This window comes from Stenella coeruleoalba, assembly GCF_951394435.1.
Source record: "Stenella coeruleoalba genome assembly, chromosome: 13".
NCBI lineage: Eukaryota > Metazoa > Chordata > Mammalia > Artiodactyla > Delphinidae > Stenella > Stenella coeruleoalba.
In genome coordinates, this window is record NC_137159.1 from 14,056,405 (window position 1) to 14,078,573 (window position 22,169).

Consider the following 22,169-nt stretch of genomic DNA (forward strand, 5'->3'; position numbering starts at 1 on the left):
CATTATTCTACAGCTGCCTGTAGTATTTCAATTGACCATTCTCCCTATATCACGTCAAGAAAGCGCCTCTTTCCTCACACCCCTTTCTTTCCTGTAACCCTTTAAATGTTGTCCTGTATGCCTACTACACTTACCACCTCTGAAGGCACCTGACCAACCTGGAAACTCTAACCTCCCTGGACAACCTGAGATACACTGAATGGCAGGTAATTACATCAAATTCTAGCTGCACTAAGAGTCTCTCTATAAACACTGAATGTAGGGTCAGTCTTGCCGCCTGAGCAATGTCAGCTCAGACAGGAAGAACCATGGCTAAAATAACCGTGCTCTGTATTATGATTAAACATTTTTCAATCATAACTACTCACCCTTGAGGAATTTTTGCTCCAAGGTTAGGTGGCGAGTTGGCAGCCTGGGGAGTACTCTGGTGTCTCGGGTCCTTACTTGGCGGAGTGGCTGCAGTGCAGCCGAGCAGTATCTCCTTAAAAACTGTTGTGGGAACAGACTGTACAGGACACACACTGGGAGAGGCCTAAAAGATACCAAACCAAACAGATATTAAAAGGAAAGCCCCTAGTTGAGGCATCACGAAATGCTAGCAAGATTCAAGTTTATTCGCTCGGTTTAGTAGTAAACAAGCACACCAAAATCACCAAATAAAAAGAACAGGACGGTAGAACAAGTAATAAATCACAAATTAAGGACTTATACCTGAGAGCTATTAAATAAGTCACTCCAGCTTTTCACGAAACTTGCGTCTTCCTATAAAAGATCACAGGCTGATCTTTCAGACCTCTGAATCATTATGCCGGGAAAATGCAGCCACGTGGCAATTACTTTACTAACGCAATGCGCAGAAGTGAGCTTTTAATCAACAGTCTTCAAGTGGTGGCAGCTTCAGATGCATTCAGTTCGACATTACTAAGTGCCCACCACGCACTTACTGCGTAGACTGGCAGGAGACCAGACCACATAGGACTCTTGCAGGCAGTGGTGCCTACTGGGTACCAACTTAAGCCTTTACAGTGCAATAAAGGTTGAGGACATGGTTCTTGCTGGTTTGTGGCTCATCAAGTCACAAAGGTCATCCCAAGCTGCAAAAAATATCAAGTCATGACAGGCCTGTGGGACAAAGTTAGGACACTTGTCCCCTTCCACTTTCGTGTACTTTTAACTTTACAAAAATATTAATAACGGACCAAATTCTTCCCAGTTTATACTACCCAGTTTATACTTTCCCACCATGGAAAGAGAAGGAAGAGATTAAACTCAACTCCAGACAACTAAACAGTCTATGGCTTAACCAGGTGAAACCCACTGACCATCTTCACCAGCCTCTTCATTATGTGCTTAGATTTAAAGTCACGTTGTCCTTTTCAACTGCGTCTCTTTCACACCACAATGACCTTTACATTCACCCTACCAAATGTGAACTTGCAAAATCTTCAAAGTTTCATCTTCTAGTTACTAACTTCTAAAATTTGATGCAGAACCTCCCTGAGTAAATTTTTAAAACCTCACAATTCCGTATACAGACTATGTAGTCTACTCATGGATCTTTTTCGCAGACATTTACTCTGACAGCCTTGAAAATACTGTCTAGTATATGCTAAATACGAATATCTGAAAAATAAGAATTTTCTTAATCACTATTACAGTTTCGGCATAGCTTCCAACTATTTCAAGGTATCAATGCTAAATCATCTGATCATATATTACACTAGGTTAGCTCAGTTTTGGTTAAATATTAGCAGCCTAGTGTTCCCCAGAAGGATTTTTTGGGGGAGGCTTTGGCTATTACAAGGACATCCTTGGGCTAGCCAACTTTACCTCTCTGGGCCTCAGCTTCCTAATCCTTAAAATGAGGAAATCAGATGTTTTTATTCATTTTATCCATTGAACTGCTCGAGCCAAAAAACCCTCCAAGTCATTTCCCATATCCGATCAATGAACCAGGAAATCTTGCCTCTATTTCCAAAATGTTTCTGGAATCTATAAATTTCTTTCCGGGCCACCATGACCACCATCTTTCCCCTAGACTATTATGTGTATACTAACTGGCCTGATTCCCTTCCATTTCTGCCTAAAACTTTTGCCTCCTATCTGAAATTTATCCTACCACAGAGCAATCTTTATGAAACATAAATCAATCAGATGGTGGCACTCCACTGCCTCCAAGAATTCTACATGGTCTGGTCTCTGCCAACCCTGCCCCTCATCTCACTCCATTTGTTTACAGTGCTCCAACCATACCAGCTTCCTTTCTGGTCTTCAATGTTCTAAGCTCTTTCTTGCCTGCCCCTTTGTACTTCTACCCCCCCTGTCTGGGCAGTTTTCATGTGGTTGGCTGGTTCCATCCTTCACCCCCAAATCTGCTCAACTGTCACCTCAGTATCTCTGATCGCTCTTTCCAAAGCAGTGTCCCACAAGCCACTGCCTTACGCTTTATTAGATTGCCATGTTTCTGTCTTTCACTGTACTACCACACTGTGAAAATACCTTAAGTTACTTCTCTTTACTGTCAGTCTCCTCACAATGAAAAGTAAACCCCTATGGACACAGACCCTGCTCTTGTATCCACTGTTATACCTTTTAAAGCCAGGCACATAGCAGATGCTCAATAAAAAAGACTGGTGGAATGCATGAATGAATAAATGCTCTTAGCACTTAGTATTTCAAAGAGCTACAACTAAGTCTTGTGAGATACCTCAAGAACCAGGCAGTAATGCTCACCAATGTCTAGCACATATTAAGTGTTCAATAAATATTTGCTGGAAAGCAGGATGGAGGAATAGAGGGAAGGGAGGAGGACTCTGCTGTTTTTACAATGGTGCCTCACCATACCGAGGAAAGGTTTTGTAGAGGAGTGGCAACGACAGCACGGTGGCTAAGAGCACTGGGTTTTGGTGTTAGACCCTGGTTGGAATCCAGTCTCTGACACTTCCTAGCACATTATTTAACCTCTCTAAGCTTCAGTTTCCTCCATCATAACGAGGAGTAATGAATGACAGTAATGAGAAAAAAGGAGAGTAATGAAGCATACCGTACAGGGCTGTGCTGTACCACAGTGCCTGGCACACAGATTAGCTGTCTCAGAGCAGAAAACTATCCTGAAAAGTTTCTCGGTGCAGTCACCATGTGTTAGAATTACCATAACCCGGATGCTTTTCCTTTAAGAAGATGAAGTATATCACTCTACAACTTTACTGAGGTTTAGCTCAACAGGGATAGGGCTCCGATTCCAAAACCCATCTCCACGTGCACACCACTGCATTGGCCTCTGACTTGACAAGGGTCAAAGTTTCTTCTTACCTGAAGAGTTTTCCCTGAAGGTCTTCTATACCAGTCATGGCAATAGTTCCTCCCTGCCAGCAGACGGAGATAATATAATTGAGCGTATAATGATATTCCAAAAAGGACACTGCTGGCTCACACTCCTTAGCAGACTCTCTCAATTAACCAGGCAACGTCCTAACTCTGAGGAATAGTCTGCTAGGCAGAGAAGACCTTCAAGGAGCCAGATGTTACTGGCAAACAGGTTTACCTTATCCAAAAGTATTCACCCCAGCAATCAAGAGTGTTCTCAACCTCAACCTCAACTCCTGTCGTCCAAAGAGCACCAAACTCTTTGCCAGTCCAACACATCTGGAAAGTGCAGACACAGTGAGACGTGCACCAAGGGTGTTACTGTACTCACCTTTCACTCACACATGTACATGAACTCTCTTTCTTTCCCCACTTCTTCCTTTACCTCTCCATCTCCCCTGAAATCTAGGCTAGGCCAGTGTTTCCAAAAACTTGCCTGATTGCAAGGATCACCCAGGATATGGGAAAATATTCACAATATACTGTAAAGGAAGCTACACAAGAGTATGGCTTTTAGTTTACAAAAAAAAAAAAAAAAAAAAAAAGCCTCCACGAATATACAGGAAAAAGAAAAAGAAAAAAAACAGGAGGAAGACAGGTATTCCAAAATGTGAAGAGTGAGTCTCTGAAAAGTATGATTATGAGTGATGTTTCTTTTCTTTACTATGCTTTTCTGGGTTTCCTAAATATCTTTAAATGAGAATAACTTTTTTTAAAATGTAAGAATCTTTATTTTGAAAACAAGTGCAATATAAAAGGAGAATAACTTTTATAATTAAAAAATTAATAATAATTTCTAAAACGTCAATACTCAGGTAAAAATTTACCATCTCCAAATTGCTTTAGAATGTGAAGATGACTAGGATAGTTCTTAAGAGCTGAGACAGACATTTTTTTAAACATCAAATTTATTTCCACATTTTAGATGCTGAAGTTAAGGCTCAAATAGGTTGAGGAACTTATCTCCCAACCAAAGTTCAGGCTTTTTGGAAAAACAGCTTCTACTGTGTCCAGTAATCAGTAGCACACAAACCTACTGAGCTGGACAGTGTGCTGACAGAGAGCAAAGACACAAGCTCCCTGCCCTTCAAGAGCGTGAGTCAGGAAGACAGAATCACTTACATACGTCAATGTTACCATATTTTACAAGCACCTCCTTCAAGGTTATAAATTTACTTGCTCAATTGCCTATCACATCACGGATAAACTTGACACTTTGAAGAACTGGCACCTTCCCCAACAGGAGGTCCCCACTGACCCCAGTCCTGCTTGTACCCCAGGTTGATTTCTCCATGATCCATCAGGATGCCATTTCCTCGGGTCTGGTCCCCACCTCAACATAACATCATGTGGCTCTCCTTTTCATCTTACTGAATGTCTACAGTGATGCCTTCTCCATGGCAGGCAACATGCAATCAAATTCTCCAAACTGCCCTTTATTACCTCTACGCAAGACTGTTAACAATTTATCCAGAACAAAACCTGACAGGTTACCATTCTGCTCTGTTTCTCTTTCAGCTTCTAATACCATGGATTACTTGACAGTATCCCCTGTGAGTCTGCCTCTAAGAGTCAATAATCACTTGCCTGACATCCTCAATTTACAGTCCTTACTACATTACTTCCCCTTTGTAAACTTTAAGGCAAAATGAAAAGGTAGTAATGCTAATATCCATAATTACCTCTTCATTCCTTCCTGAACCACCTGAGGTCAAGCCTGCACATTTGGAAGGAAGACAGGTATCAGACATCCTGGTTTGCAAAGTTTCTCATCAAGTATCAAAGTTCCTGTGGCCTGTACACAGGCTTAAGACTCAGGAAAGCCAATCATCTTAGCCACCCAGATTCTTTAGTATTTGTGTAGCACGTGCTTGCTTTGGTTCTAGTTGATGTTGTAGTCCAGCCTGCCCTGATCCAGAGCCTTAGATGCATTCCCTGACCCTGACCCATTCTCATGCCATCTCTCCTTGCCCTGCCCCCACCCAGGCTCCAAAGTTCCCTCTACAATGCTGCCAACAATCTTAACAATATCCACTTGATCAATTTTAAAATTCTAAACTCCAGGGACTTCCCTCGTGGCCCAGTGGTTAAGACTCCGCGCTCCCAATGCAGGGGTCCCGGGTTTGATCCCTGGTCGGGGAACTAGGTCCCACAAGCCACAACTAAAGATCCCACATTCTGTAACTAAGACCTAGTGCAGCCAAAGAAATAAATATTTTTAAAAATAAATAAATAAAATAAAATAAAATTCTAAACTCCAGCCTAGAGCAGAGCATCATAAAGGCGTTTTTGACAATTATAACACAGTAAACTTTCCATGTAACACAAGTGCATTTGGATACCTAAGTTGTGAGAAAAGTAATCTGTACTGTAATAGGACCTAAGGATTCAACTCAATTAAAAAAGAAAAAGCCTTAAGTTTCTTTTTTCCCCCCCAGATTTCAAAATTTGACCCTGTCATTTATACCCTCCCTTGAGAAGTCTACCCCAGTCCCCCATCCCCTCATTAGGCTAGTCTGTCTAGCCTAATCTTTGGGGAATTCTGAATAAAATTGCCCCATTGTGTACACTGTGATGTCCTGAAGACATGTACGAGTAATTACAAAGCATAATAAATTAGGGAATTTGACCTAGTTTGGGATATAGGTTACAATGACTGTAGAGATGTTAGGTATGGCTTCCTGGAGGAAGCAACATCACATCAGAAAGATAAATGGAAGTTAATTAGAGTGAAGCTAGGATTAGAAGAGAAAGGAGAACAGTGAGTCCTAAGGCTGGAGAAAGCATGAGGACTTGAAGAGCTAAAGAGGGCCAGCTTCTCTACAACAGGGAGGAGAGGGAAAAGCTGAGAGCCTTAAGTTTCTTGATCCAAATCCTATTCCAGGATAGAATTAAATCCAGTACTTGAACTCAACAGTGCCATTCACAGAAGCCTGTAGTTTTCTAGGCAGAAATTAGCAATGGCAAACCAACCACTTCCTTCAAAAAGTGAGTATGTTTGTTCACCCAATCATAAATGACCGATCAAACCTCTCAATTATTGAGGTGGGAGTCCTATTTCAACACCAAATCTACTCAGAATTCTAAGCTTCCTCCCCTCCTCTCATGCAAGGCATTCTTCTGATTTGACACACACAACTCAATTGATCTTCAAAAATACCTCCATATGGTGAAACTGTCAAATCTATTGACAATTTTCAGGAAACATCAAAACTAAAAACTTTTTCTTGACAAAAATAGCGAACCAGAAACTTATATTATCTCCATCTGCTTGAGTATAGAAATTACGGCCAAGATCTGGGACTAGCAAAGAGCAGACACAACAGCACAGAAGAGCAGAGCAGACAGCTTTATTACCACTAGACAAACTGGCCATGCACTGTGAGAATTAGAGAAAGGTTTACACAAGTGACAAAAATAAATCAAGTTACCTCAGAGCAAGATTTTGCTTGTTTGGAAACCAGGCTTCCATTATTCTCAGAAGATTTGCGTTTTATAGCCCCAATTCTTGTAGAATTACCTAAAATATTTAAAAACAGGTAAGTTGGCGTCCCTGTCTCTCTTAATGTGAGAAGGATAAAGGGGAAAGGAGAACAAAGATTTTAATCAAACAGTGTGTCTTACCACATGTCACAAAGTTATCATGTACAACTTCAACATGAATCAGTGATGGATCGACAATTTTCAGTGCTGGAATCTTAAAAACAAATAAATAAAACAAAGATACTAGGAAATTTTAAAATGCTCAGGAACACACCAGAAATTAGCTCTATCAACATAACAGTAGGGGCTTCTGGGACTTCCCTGGTGGCGCAGTGGTTAAGAATCCGCCTGCCAATGCAGGGGACACGGGTTCGAGCCCTGGTCCGGGAAGGTCCCACATGACACGGAGCAACTAAGCCCGTGCGCCACAACTACTGAGCCTGCGCTCTAGAGCCCACGAGCCACAACTACTGAGCCCGCATGCCACAGCTACTGAAGCCCACGTGCCTAGAGCCCATGCTCCACAACAAGAGAAGCCACCGCAGTGAGAAGCCCAGGCACCACAACGAAGAGTAGACCCTGCTGGCCGCAACTAGAGAAAGCCCGTGCACAGCAGTGAAGATCCAATGCAGCCATAAATTAATTAATTAATTAAAATTTATTTAAAAAAACAAATAATAGGGGCTTCTTACATATAATTGCTTTTTAAAATAATTGTTTTTTTCTACTCTGATATTTTAATATAAAATAATAAAGGTGTTTAGCTCCTATAAAATACTATAATTCCTTTTTATAATTATCTTTCCCTGTCAAGTTATCTTACACACAATTATCATCATCCTTACCTCCTCACAGTTGACTTGAAGAGTTTTTGATGTTGGGTTTCCATTTACAATGGTTGCAGAAAACCACTGAGTAGATGGGTCCAAGCTATAAATTTTTACTTCTGAACCAACTAAGTTTTTGTCACCTTAAAAAATAAAAATTAAAAAAAATCCTTAGAGCAATATGCATTATCTCCCAACAGCACCATTATCCAGGGTAATCTTTTCCCAAGTCTTTAAAAATGCAGTAGACAAAAAGTAAACATTAAAAGGTACTGCTATAAATGCAAGAAGACAGACATTTCAGCAAAGCTAGGAGAAGATTTAAACTGTATTTTTAAGCTTCACTTTTCTACTGATTTATCTCAGACTTGCAATATATTTCTTCTAGTATTTGTATCAGACCATGTAGTATCAGATAACACATTGAGATGTAACTCATTCTCCTCTGCAGTTTTAGAGGATCCAAATTCAGGAACCTCAGCAAAACTGCTAAGTCTGATAAAATACTTACAATTGTGAAATTGACCAAGAAAATCAATAACAGTAAATGGCAAGATCAAGCTTACCAAATTAATGCTTTATTAATTTTATAAGACTGAAATTCCAAACATATCAAATTCCATGTCAAAATATAGCTGAGCTTGTTTAATACCTACTTCACTTTTATAGTCTTCACATGATCCCTGAGCTCTCCAAATTTCAGAGGCTTCAGAATACATTACAGAATAAAGTCCTCCACTCACCTAGTTGCATGGGAAAAGCAGCAAAAGAATTTCTAACACATTAGAATTTTTAATGAGCAAATGAGTGAGAAGGGCTAAAACATAGCTTCTTACCTTGTAAAAGATGGCTTTCATCCAAATGTTTCACAATCAAAGCTTGAAATTCTTTACTGACATTCTGATTATCGATAAGCGAAAGTCGAAGATTGTTTACATCCTGAAAAATGGAAAATCATTACATTTTAAGGTAACAAGAAGAGTTGTTTAAATTCCAGTGGATATTTCAATCAGTTTAATCACAGGGATTAAAGTAGTGTCAATTAGCCATTTGATGGCAGCAAACCATTGCAACTCCAATGAATTAGACTGGTCAAGTAGTAGGAAACCATCAAACCATCACAAATATAAGGCAGACAGAAGTGAAGTCACCCCAAGCTAAGAGCAAGACAATACTAAGAGTGGCTCAAATTTTAAATATAATAAGCAAACAAACTAGCTAGTCAGTTCGTGTCAAAAATACTCTGTATCCCAAACTCTAGGGAAATTAGGGAAATCACAGCTCCAAATGCAAGGGGCAAAAGACACATACACAGAAATCACTTAGATCCATAGTGTCAGTTCATTGAAATTGCTGTTTTTAACAAACATCATTTCACACAGATTCATTTCCCCTAACTAGAATTCCAAATGCATTCTTGTTTACGAAGAGGGGCGTGCGGGGGGAGGAAGGACAAAATCTGAATGAATAGCGTTAAGCCTTCAGCTAGCCAGCTTTGAAACATTCAATTCTTGGCAGCTCTAGTTTTGGCACTATTCCACAGTGCTCTGGCTTTGTGTGTACACTCAGTTATGATAAATGTATACAGACTGTCAATAGGAGGAACCTGCCAAACCCAAACTGCATAGCACAGAAGCCCTTCCAATATCAGGCCTTCATGCTTTTCTGCATGTGAAATGGGTACACAGTGGCCAAAAACAGTTCATCCATTTCTCCCATTGGAAAGAACAGTCTTTTAGAGAGGCCATGCTGGAAAAATTTCTTAAGCAGCCAAATAACAGTAGACTTGAACTAGGGGTTTCATAAGAGCTCAACATTAATAACCAGAACGGGCCATGTGTTTTGTTTTGTTTTTTTTCATGCTACTGCAATTTCAAAAAATTTAAATGTGTTCTCCAATTCCTACTACAAGGTAAAATACCACGTCAGTGAGGCGGGCCACAAAGGGCTCTTAAATAAATAAAACTTACTGACCTTTTTCAACCTCAAGAAACAAAACTGAAAAGGTTAAACACATGAAAGATATAAAACAGAACTGTCCTGAAAACAATGCTAAGAAGTAAATACTGCTCAGTGAAGCAGACATCCACAGCCCCTGCTGTATGTTCCTTGGTCCTTAAGAGCAGTCATTCTGCCTTTTAATGTAAGAAAAATACCAAGATGCCTATTTGACATATGAAGATAACTTGTGTCTGCAATTAAGTAAAAGCATCTTCCTCTGTTCCATTTACTAAACATTATAGAATAGGGTTCAGAGTGTGAATCTTGTTTTCACTCACTTCGAGGACATGGAAGTAAAAGTAAGACTTGCGCAGAGAAAAGTCAATGCCAAGTCAATGACCCTTGGTCCTAAACTGTCTTTCAGCAAATAAACTGGTTTAATTGTCCTACAGGCCATAGAAACAAGTCAGGTCACAAAACAGAAGTGGTTAAAGGGGATGACTAAGTTTCACAAATGACATATAAAAAAACCAGCGTTAGGGCTTCCCTGGTGGCGCGGTCGTTGGGAGTCCGCCTGCCAATGCAGGGGACACGGGTTCGTGCCCCGGTCCGGAAAGATCCCACATGCTGTGGAGCGGCTGGGCCCGTGAGCCATGGCCTCTGAGCCTGCGCGTCCGGAGCCTGTGCTCCGCAGCGGGAGAGGCCACAACAGTGAGAGGCCCGCGTACCGCAAAAAACAAAAAACATAAAAAAACCAATGTTATCATAAGACCAACATTATTCCCAAGGTAGTGATCTGTGGCAGTAATCTGTGTGTTCTTCCCCTCCCCCCCAACATTTTTACAATAAAGGAAAAAATCACACACGAGCAAGAACCAAGAGCCTAAATGTTGTGAAGAAAAAGGAGGGAGTTCTGCAAGCTAATTGGAAAGAATATGAATGAACACACACACACACACACACACACACACACACACACACACACACGATTTACACTGTTTGTGGTAGTTATGTTAAGTCACCACAAACACTGAATTAGTGAATACTGAACCATTCCTAGGGGAAAGATGGGGTTAGGTTCCTTCAAGCCTCTGGTCACAATACTGTCGTCAACCAATCAATACATAACCTTGTTTTATGTGTTTCTGTTGAAAAACACATTATTTAGTATATATTGCTGCAATGCTAACCTCGAACCCATGGCCACTATACCTCACGGCTGAATGAAGCTTATCTAACACATGTATTTTCTCCCTAAGACACATCACAGCCTCGTTGCACTTAGAACACTAGAGAGCACTTCAGCACTACCCTTGGGGCCATTTGAAAGAGTGAAATCACCAACGAAAAAGCACAAAAATGCAGTACTAAATAGACCTTGAAAAGGACACTTGTTTACAGTAGAAGAGAGGAAGTAAGAAGGCAGAATGTCACCTTATTCAAGCTCAGCTGGGAACATGTGTCAGACAACTGAAAATCTTCACCACTGTGCACATGTCTGTGAATGACCATGAAAGCACCAAAGTACTGACTGGGGGGTTACAAATATATTTTAGCAAGTAAGCAAGTTCCCAAATACAGAATCCTTAAATAATCAGGACTGACATATATATATACATACACAGATATATGTATATATATGAATGATAGTCTTAGAAATGAGCTTCATATCACCTAGGTGTTTCTATACACACCCATCATCAACTGTAGTACGTTTGTCCTTCCAACCCCAAATAAATAGTACCAACCCAACGGCTAACACTAAGCAATGATGTCTGACAACTTAACTGCTCATAAGATGGGTCCTTTTCTCTGTTAGATATCTGAATGAGAGCAATCAACATCAATATGTTAGTTCTCATATTCAAGGAGTCTGTCTTTCTATTTTTAGGGTTTAATATCATTTCCGTGTTTTACCTGTATAGGCTTTAAAAGGTCTTTAGAAAGAAATACTCTTTGTTGATCTCCTAAAAAGCGAATAGACGTTATGGATCCCAAACCAGCTTTGTCCAGCAGAGGTCTGTACATCTGAAACAGAAGAAAATGCTTTGGCATCATAACTGCTGCTGGCGTAATTCTGAAAACGGGGACTGGCAATATTCCATACACGTGGAGAGAGAGAAAGCCATTCAGTCGTTTATTTACTATCAGTATCTCAATAATAACTATTCATGCAACCACAACAGGCGCACGTAATTTCTACCCAGAATCAATAACTTAAATGCGATACACATTTGAGAGTCATTAACATATAGGTCTGGGGCCACAGATGTATGGCTTCCCCCAAATTTATGCAAAATATTGCTTTATGTACATTTTTGTGGGGAGACAGGGCCATGTTTTTAGCAAATTCTTAATAGATGGGGGAAAAAATACAAAGAGCAAAATACAACTTTAAACAAAACCCGACACCACTCAAAAACCTCCAGCAGCTCTTCTCACCCATGGGCAAAATCTTAACTTTGCTCATACGGGCATGCAGGCTCTTCACAAGCTGGTCAGCCTTTCAATCATCCTCTTAGCCTTTCAACTATCCAATCTGCCCCTTCCTCCTTCAAGCCCCAGCTCATGTCTCAAATAGCCTGAACTGTGCTCTCCTGATCACTATTTTCCTTTAACTGCACCAGACTTATGGTGTGGAAATGGCACAGTCATATACTGACTGCTAGCATCTTTAAAGCCAAAGAAATATGAGCCGGGGGAACCTTAAACATCATGAGACCCCAAGTGGAAACCCTCACAGGGTCCAGGCAACAGCTACTTTTCAGCTTCCGCCCACTGTTGCAACAAGGAACTGCTATGCGGCCCCAGTGCTGCCGTATCTTGCCACTTCTCCAAGAAAAACTGGAACTCTAGATTTTTAAGGACATTCTCTACATTTTTTAAATGTAGACAACTAATTTAGATTTTCTTAAAACACTGTGAGGGTCAAACCAAAAAGATCTGTATGTCTGTATATATCTGCTGGTTTCTAACCACTGACCTAGACTAGACGTTCCCCACATGACCTCCACCCCCGACTTTTCAAGTGAAGAAACTGAGGCCCAAGAAAAGTCAAGGGTCAGAGTTGCAGGGCTCCTAGCAGGGCTGACAGGAGGTTCTGGGGGTTCTTCTGAATCTTCTACACTGTCATATCTCTGTACTATTATTTTCCAGAGGACCAAATATAGGCATTACGTATAGATTTTCCCTGTTTCATTCGTAACGGGTGAAATACCCTCTTCTCAGGAGTTCAAATAAGCCCGAGTTTTACTCACTATCGCAGGCCACTGAACAATTCGCTCAGAAACTTCAGGAGACTTCCGTTCAGCCAAAACCAAGTTATGTTCCACTAAAAAGGCTCTCCTTAGAAGGCTGTAGACGTCTATCCATCTTCTCTTCCTCCAAGATTCCCCATCAAACTCCACACACACCTAAGACAAACAAAATTGAAGGAAAGCAGACTTGATTAACAAAAATAAACATGAAAAATGCCTAAGTTGAATTATACCCTCACCATTCTACTCGAGTCTGGTATCTGAATACGCTGCCCCCAACTCCTGCTCTCTTACTTCCCTTCTAAACCCACAATAAACTAACCAGATCTGTTAGAACCAATGAGCTTTGGCTCCCAAACCACTCTGGGAAGCAGAGTCAAGAGATGTGGAGACCAGTCTCTGCCCTCAAAGTAACCTCTGGGAAGCCTTCACAAAAAAGAACCCCCGTGTAGAAGGTTTTTACATATGTTAATTAGACATCAGAGCTTTGAGAATTCAAAGACAGAAATCTGAAACCCAAAGTACTTCTCGCAGGGCATTGTAATTCTATGTTGACACTGTCAGTGAGTTTAAGATGACCGCCCATCACACAATCCACCACTGGCTTCTGAAGCCCTCTGGTAGCAGTAGGACTCGGCACCAGGCGCTTTCAACACCTTGAGTTGAATAAACTGGGAAATTACCTCAGAGTTTGAAATCCAAGACAAGACAACTTTGCTACATATAGAAACGAGTAATTGATAAAGGACCCCAGAATTTTCCAAAACTACCTCTAACTTCTTACATGAAAATTAAACTACCTTTGAAATACTATTTTCCAAGTAACTATGAAGTTTTCTGCTTCTGATCTGCAAAATACCTTTTAGCCCTAAAGTTAAAACCCTTATAATTTGTAGATATTTTAAAACATAAAAAAAGAATTCAGTCCAAAAGTGGGTCTCTGACAGTAACCCATAAGTAGGAATCAGTCACAAAACCTTAAAAGTCATATAAACGTACCAAACACCTTAGCTTCCTTAACCCATTATGAATATGCTACCGTTTCATTTACTCTAAGTCTTTTAAAATGTTTCTTATGTTTTAACTGAGATACAATAAACTCCCTCAATATTCAGTGTAAAAATCACTATTTTGGGCTTCCCCGGTGGCGCAGTGGTTGAGAGTCCGCCTGCTGATGCAGGGGACACGGGTTCGTGCCCCGGTCCGGGAAGATCCCACATGCCGCGGAGCGGCTGGGCCCGTGAGCCATGGCCGCTGAGTCTGCGCGTCCGGAGCCTGTGCTCCGCAACCGGAGAGGCCACAGCAGTGAGAGGCCCGCGTACCGCAAAAAAAAAAAAAAATCACTATTTTAACTTGATTTAAAAGCTCTCCTCTTAATAGAGTGATGTCTCATTTTTGGTTTCAAAGAATTAGTTAATAAATCTATCAACACTTCATAATTTCATAGGCAATCATATCTCCCTTTTCAACCTTTAATTTAAAAAAGTTTATTTAATTTCCATTTATTCATCAGAACCCAATTCAAAAATCCTTTCCTCAAGCCTTCCCTTACCAAAGAGCCCCTCTCTCTCCCAAGAGAAGTCCCTTGCTAATTGTACTCAAAACTCTGTACTCTTCTTTTGTAGCACTATTCCACATTTTGAATTATTTATTTGTGGTCAACTGATTGACATTTTAAAAACTCTAATCGGTCAAAGTCTGTCTTCTTTAACTTACCATGTATTTCATCAGTCAGTACTCGAATACTTGTTGAATGAATAAATTTCTCTCTGAATTGGGCTCTTACCTTGTTTCTCTCACCCATTTGGAAGGCAGGAAGTTCCCAACTGATATACCACTAGCCTCAATCCCAAACTTTTCCAGTTTTATGGCTATAGACTATCAATCTTTAAAACCAATGAAATTTGAGACCCATCCTATCCTTCTCCCCCAACCACAAAATATGCACCCCTAATTTCCCAGGCAACTTCCCCTGAGAAGCTGCATATCTTCTTGGTATGGCAGGCTTTTAACCTTGCAGTTATTACAGAATAAGTGTAAATGTGTTAAGCACCTACTATGTGACAAGGCCCTGCGTACTCCACCTTGGTTCTATGTATTCCATCACCATAACCAACCAGTGGTCCTTCACATCGGGCTTCAGAGACTGCCCATCTTCCTTTCTGTTTGCCTAGTCACAGAATCCAGGTCCTCTGACATCTCCCCTAGTCTTTTTGCCCCACAGCACATCAACCTCAAACCCAACTTAGCTTTGGATGACAGTTTTCCCATCAACATAGTGTAAGAGGAATGCACATCTACACACATCAGAATCAGAGAGATCTGGGTTTGAATACCAGCTATGTTGAAGCTTTCTTAGAATGATTTTACATGCATAAAATAAAATATGTAGAATTACAAAGGAAACCAATTAACTGTACCCAGGTCAAAAAGCTAAGCTCTCTGAATCTTGTGTTCTGGTAGCTTCAAAATGAAAGTACTAAGACCCACCCTTCACTGAATTGTTAGGTAGATTTTAAAGGCAATTTATGTTAAGTATCTGGCAAGGAGACTAGGTAGGTTTTTTTTTTTGCGGTACGCAGGCCTCTCACTGTTGTGGCCTCTCCCATTGTGGAGCACAGGCTCTGGACGGGCAGGCTTCAGCGGCCATGCCTCACGGGCCCAGCTGCTCCGCGGCATGTGGGATCTTCCCGGACCGGGGCACGAACCCGTGTCCCCTGCATCGGCAGGCGGACTCTCAACCACTGCGCCACCAGGGAAGCCCAAGACTAGGTAGTTTTAAGACCTCCGTGGTAATTCAAATCTTAATTTATCAGAGTATCACTTCTTCAGTTAGGAATGGGAGGAGGAAGACTTCAATATGATTATCTAACATCTACTCAGAAAAAAAGTAATCTAAGATCTTAAGTGGCTTCCCAAAACGTATGCAATATCACAGTTCTTATCATATCTATAAGCTATCTATAAAGCTTATGATCAACCCTAAATCAAATTTTAGACAAGCTGCCTCTTTATATCTCAATTATTTTAACATAAATTTATTTATTTATTAATTATTTATTTTTGGCTGCATTGGGTCTTCATTGCTGCACATAGGCTTTCTCTAGTTGCAGCGAGCAGGTGCTACTCTTTGTCGCGGTGCATGGTCTTCTCACTGTGGTGGCTTCTCTTGTTGCGGAGCACGGGCTCTAGGCATGCGGGCTTCAGGAGTTGTGGCACACGGGCTCAGTACTTGTGGCTCACAGGCTCTAGAGTGCAGGCTCAGTAGTTGTGGCGCACAGGCTACGTTGCTCTGCGGCATGTGGGATCTTCCCTGACCAGGGCTCGAACCCGTGTCCCCTGCATTGGTAGGCGGATTCTTAACTGCGCCACCAGGGAAGTCCCTATGTCTCAATTTTTGAGTAATCTGAAAATTAAGTTTAGTTCTTTAAAAATAAATAAATTTAGTTTTTTAAAAATAAATAATACTTTGAAGTATTAGGCTGTGTTGGTCAAAACTTCACATTTAAAAAGATGACTTTTAAGGGGCTTCCCTGGTGGCGCAGTGGTTGAGAGTCCGCCTGCCGATGCAGGGGACACGGGTTCATGCCCCGGTCCGGGAGGATCCCACATGCCGCGGAGCGGCTGGGCCCGTGAGCCATGGCCGCTGAGCCTGCGCGTCCGGAGCCTGTGCTCTGCAGCGGGAGAGGCTGCAGCTGTGGGAGGCCCGCGTACCGCAAAAAAAAAAAAAAAAAAGATGACTTTTGAAAAAATATAATAAAACCAACAAGTTGTGAGCTTTCTTCAACGTTCTTTAAAAAGTTTCCTGTTTATCATAACTACATATCTTTCATTTGTGCCTTGAGGTCTGAAGTTCTATATATAAGGACACACACCCCCCGCACCAAAAGCCTCTTTTACAGAAATTTCTATTTAAGAAAAACAACGGTAAGAATTCAAATTCAGGGGGAACTAATGTGATTTGACCAAGCTCCTGCAAAGTGACAGATACGACTAGTTGTCATTCTAAATGGTGTTCTTTCCTCCACAATCCCTTGGTCCACAAAGGAGATGTTATCTGTGCTGTCTGACTCCAAAGGCCAGAAAAAGGCCTATTAATTACAACTTACTACCTATAATTCCCAAATTTCCTATTTAAAAAATAGGGCATTTTGTAAATACGTGCCTATTAGCTTATAAAATTTCTTGACCAGATGTTGGATATTTCAAGTTAATTATTTCAAGCTGTTCTTCCCAGAAAGATAAATCTCTTTCCTTTAAGATATATGAATTAATATTATCTAATCAAGCTAATCTCAAAACCTCCACTTTTAGTATATACTAATCTTACCTAAGTATATGATTTTGAAAACTATCAGAATAGCCAAGTAAAATGTTTCCAAGTTTAAAAGTAGGCACTTACACAATGGCATGGTTTTTAATCACGAAGTTTTTAATGACATTCTACTCTATGCCCAGTACTACGGTACAGAATATCACTTATTTCACTGCTTCACAAATTAGGAATTAATTCATTATGCTTCTATTTATGTCTTCTTACACCTAGACTCTTATCTAAAATCCCAGAGTCTAGCATTCAGTTATAGGGGTAAACACTTTTTATTATTACACTGTGCTAAGTTTCTCATTTTACATGGGTTGACTGTCAACAGAATCCACCAACATTCAAGTTTCAACTGTATGCAAGGATGAAAAAACTAGGCATTGATTGGTCAAGGTATCCAACTGCCAAAAAGGGCTTTAACAGCAGCAAATGGTACATATAGTTGGCAAGTACTACTCATCTGCTAAGGACATCCCAAAGAACTAAGAAGGGGCAGAAGACTCAAGGAAAAAGTAGGTTCAAAGCAAGGAAAAGACTTAGACAAACAAGTTGGGGAAGGAGGGCATTCCCAGCATGCGTAGAACAAAGTCAGTTAAGAAGCAATCTGCCTCACACTCAAGTAGACAGAGTAGCACAAAAATAAGGTTGAAGAAGTCCTTATAATCACACCTAATTAAGATCTGTTGTTATCCAAGTTAAAGAGAATGCCAATGCTCCATTGGAAGATAATTTCTGAACTGCTTTTCTATATACGAGTAATAATTTTATGATTCCTTCATCTGTTCAAATATTTTAGCAAAAACTACATGCCAAGCAATGTTCTCAGTGCTGGGGATACTGAACCCAGCAAAATAGAGTTGCTCTAACCTCACTCTATCTGAATATTAAAGCCTAGTGTTTAAGGTCTGGGGACAAACTTCGGCAAGTTATTTAACTTGTTTAAGCCTCAATTTCTAACACTAAAAAATGTGGTTTACTATCTAGGATTTTTGTGAGGATTAAATCAAAGTATTTACTGCATGATAAGTATCTATTATGTCTTCACCTAACTTCTTTGTAATCAACTACTAAACATTGTATCTGAATAAGTGACTTTGTTACAAAGTCTTTCTCTAGATGAAACAAATCTATTATGTCTTCACCTAACTTCTCTGTAATCAACTACTAAACATTGTATCTGAGTAAGTGACTTTGTTACAAAGTCTTTCTCTAGATGAAACAAAGTTAACAAGCCTTGGTCTCATTCATTTCAACCTCAACTAAGGAAGCAAGTCAGTCTAGACAGACTTGTACTTCTATTAGTACTAAAACAGTTGCACACTACTTGAATTTCATTCATTCATATTCATTGCAGCCCCCCCAACCCACTCCCAAAAACTCAATATCCCTAAGCCCAGGTCTTAGGCATTGTCTTAGTTACTCAGTTCCTGCCTGCATCTGGCCAAACACAATAGGTTTCAATGTTTCAAAAACTGTGTTTTTGCTAACACAACATATCCTTAAACTTACACCAATTACTTTATCTGCTACTCAATTAAGGAATGCAGCAATAAATCATGATTCAAAAAGAGAAACTGAGTAGATTTCTTACATGAGGGCTGAGTTGTGAAGTCTGTAGGTAAAGCAAAAAATCCACTATAGTCAAAATTGCTTTTGAATTAAAATCCCTGTCGTCTCCAGGTTAGGCACCTTAGTGCAGTGAAGACACACATAGCCAAACGTGGATTCCAATGCTCCCTCTGTCACTTAGTAGCTAACTATGCAAGTCTGGACAAGATTTCCTTTCCTAAATCTATTTCTTTATTCTGAAAATGAAGATACCACCACCACTTCAAAGGCTGGGGGTGAGGGAGATGTGGAGATTTAAAAGAACACACATAAAGGACCTCCGAGGTTCCCTTCCTAACCCAACGGGTCTGCAATCACTGCTGAGTAAGGAAACACCTAGTCTCTCATCATCTGCCAAAGAACTAAAGACTGTAAGGATTAATCTTGTTTCCACTCAAATCGGGTAAAAACAAATGCACTACAGAAAATTTTACTTGGCAGGTGAAATGAACCGCCGCAACTATGACTGAAATCTACTACACAAAGCCCATTTTATTGAGAAAGATGATTAGCCTAAGCAAATAGGCTGTACCACATTACCTTCTTTCTGTAAACATCAAAACGCGCCTTGCTAGGAGTGAAACCAAATTTCACAGTGTACGACAGGAGTCCTCTGGTGGCAGAGCCTTTGATCAGGGAGCACGATGATTAAGAAGGTGGGCTCAAGGGTCAAAACTTTCTGGGTCAGAACACAGGTTATGCCAATTCCTTGAACAGTGTTTCAGCAATCAACACATATTCAACTGCCAATGCGAAAACTTGCTTCCCTTATTTGAGCAGTTTTCAAGAAAAAGCAAAGATAATGACCAAGTGGAGATACTAAAACATATCCGTTACCCAGGATGGAAAGCTCTTCTGTTCTGACAAGCTTCCTTCAAGTTATCACCACTTCGGAGTCTTTGTTGGGGACCTTTTTTCAGTTATTTTTGCACAAAGGAGTCTTTGTTGGTACAATGGCTTCCTCACTGGTAGTTTCCACACAATCCTTTCACACCAATACTTCTATTAGGGAGTACGATCAGAATTCATCTCTTTTTGAAAAGATCTAACTGAAAAAGGTTCTGCGTGCCATTCTGATTAAAAATCACTGGCCGCACTCGTTCCCATTTCTCTCCCTTCCCTCAAACACCCAAATGGAATATTTCAAAGCCATCCCTCCAACACACCATATAAGGGGCAGCTCCACCCCAGCCCTCCATATATGGTCATATCCCACACCCACTCACAGACTCATCAGAGACAACCAGGAACCCACTCCTGCCCTGACCCACCATATACGGACAAATACCCACCTTAATATACTGAAGAGAATTAAGCTCCTTCCTCTACACTCACACTTCTAAGTCTGAAAGTTTAAGAAGTTGGGTGAAGAAATTAGAAGGAACAAACAAAAAACCCGACTGAAAGCACTTCTAAGCACTAGTGCTCAATTCTCAATGATTCCTAACGTCACCCACTTGCCCAACTTAATATTAACAACACTCCCCCTTCGGAGAAATCATCGTACAGCCCTGATAAGGCACAGCGCGTGCAATAACTAATCATGTCTGAGCAACCCTAAGCCCATTATTAAACACGGGCAACTCTAAGCCAAACACACCTCGCTCTACACACCATTTCAAAGACTTTCAAGGTCTACTTTTCTGCACCTTCAGATCAGATGCCAACTTTCTGGTCGCCTTTTCAGAAAAAGGGAGGGAGGGTTGCTGGCTGTCTCGTTACCAAGGTAACTAGGAAACGTCCGACTGCCGAGGCCCGGGAGCCGGTTTTACCTTCAGATCCTTCTTAGTAACGTCGGTGTGGGAGACGGCTCGAATGGTCCCGGAGAGCCAGGGCCACTCGGCGACGCGCTCCAAGTCCCAGCTGTCGTGGCCGCCGTCGCTGCCGTCGGCTGCGGACAGACTGAGGAATCGCTTCCCTACCAATACTGGCCAACTTTCTCCGAGCGTGAGCACCATGGTTCCAACGCTGCAGGAAGGGCTCCTCCCTGCAAAAACACAAAAACAAAATGCAACGGGGGCGGCCGGCGGGAGGGGGCCGGGAAGAGAGGTCGTTGGGGGAGGCCAGGGCGGAGGAAAGGGTCCTAATCCCGATCGGAGGAGGGGACCCCAGGCGGCGGCGGGTGAGACGGAGGACCCGCACCCGATCTCTCCACCCGCGCCCTTCCCGCCCCCCGATCCCTCCCCCACCGCAAACACTGGCCCAAGCGTCGCGTGACCCTGGCTCTCCCAAGTTTCGCTTTTCCAAAACCTGAAACCTAAATGCAGACAGAGTGAGGGGAGAATTATTTGTGGCTTAAGTGGATTTGAAAGTGTTCGCCCCTCACCCCGGAAAAGAAAAGGCCCCGAAGCAGAGGCCCCGTCCCAGGCGGCCGGGTCCCCGCCCCGGGCAGCCCCGCGGGAGGGGCGAGCCCGCCGTTCCGCACTTGCCCCGCCGCCCCGCCCCGACACCCTTCTACTCGGCCGCAGACCCCCAGCCTGCGCCGCGGCGCGGGGGCGGCGGGGCCGCGGGCTTGGCGCCTTCACCTTTCTTCCTCCGATCCCTTCAGCCGAGGCCGTGGCGCTCTTACCCCGCCTCCCGCCTCCCGCCTCCCGCCTCCCTGAGTCACCGGCGGCGGCCACCGTTTCCAGCCGCCCAGCCGACTCTAGCTCTCTGACTTGGTTCAAGAGCTCTCACAAGACACGCACAGCCTCCCGGGCCCGCCCCCTCGGAGCCGCTTCCATCGCTCATTGGCTGGGTCCAAGGAGCTGGGCGAGACTCGTGGGGAAGGAGCCCATCGCCATTGGCCGCCCCGGCGAGGGCGGGGCGAGAGAAAAAAACAATTCCTCGGCTGCCTCCTCCCTTTCCCCTCCCCCTTCCGACTCTCGGACGACCCCCATTAGGTTAAAGTACACCGAGCGTAAGCGAGGGATCCCTCCGCCACAGCCATTCTTTCCATTTGTTGCCTCACGGGATGCAAAAAAGTCCAGAGAAATCGGTCATCAACTTTAGGACCCAGAGGAAAATTGCAGTGGTGCACAGATAAGACTGAATGGCGAACCCCAGGGCTGTAAGTGCTTATTGGATTGCTTTTCAAGTGCGTAGGCTGTCGACCGAAGATAGGCTTTTCACTTGGCGGAAGAATCTCACAGGAAAGGGGTGAGGGCGGTGCAGAGTCAGCGGGGGAGGGAAGGGACATGAACGTGCGGTTTGAAGCGTACTCAGTTAGAGGGAGGAGCGACGGTGCTCTAGAGACTCGTGCGCAGGCGCTTCGCGGAGGAGAGGCTGGAGCTTGGGCTGCTGGGCGAAATGGCCGCGGGAGGCGCAGGCGCACGTGGTGCTGATCATGGAACGTCTAAAGTCCGCCATTTTGAAGGAAAAATG

At 42.3% G+C, this 22,169-nt stretch overlaps 1 protein-coding gene across 3 annotated transcripts in view; it reads right to left on the reverse strand.

Moving 5' to 3' along the window:
* Positions 1-21,604, reverse strand: part of KDM3A (lysine demethylase 3A) — a 65,754-nt gene extending 44,150 nt beyond the window's left edge. Inside the window, exons 1-9 of one of the 3 annotated variants that reach the window (XM_079940960.1) lie at positions 21,332-21,603; positions 20,579-20,793; positions 12,875-13,030; positions 11,535-11,645; positions 8,513-8,615; positions 7,695-7,819; positions 6,991-7,063; positions 6,798-6,886; positions 369-532 (exon numbers count right to left, since the gene is read on the reverse strand). In XM_079940960.1, coding sequence (XP_079797086.1) covers positions 369-532; positions 6,798-6,886; positions 6,991-7,063; positions 7,695-7,819; positions 8,513-8,615; positions 11,535-11,645; positions 12,875-13,030; positions 20,579-20,764 — 1,007 coding nt within the window. In that variant the 5' untranslated portion in view covers positions 20,765-20,793; positions 21,332-21,603. Of the gene's footprint in view, positions 1-368; positions 533-6,797; positions 6,887-6,990; positions 7,064-7,694; positions 7,820-8,512; positions 8,616-11,534; positions 11,646-12,874; positions 13,031-20,098; positions 20,152-20,578; positions 21,082-21,331 lie in introns of those variants that run through there. The other 2 variants (XM_079940961.1, XM_079940962.1) reach the window with 2 other exon arrangements.
* Positions 21,605-22,169: the final 565 nt, after the last annotated feature.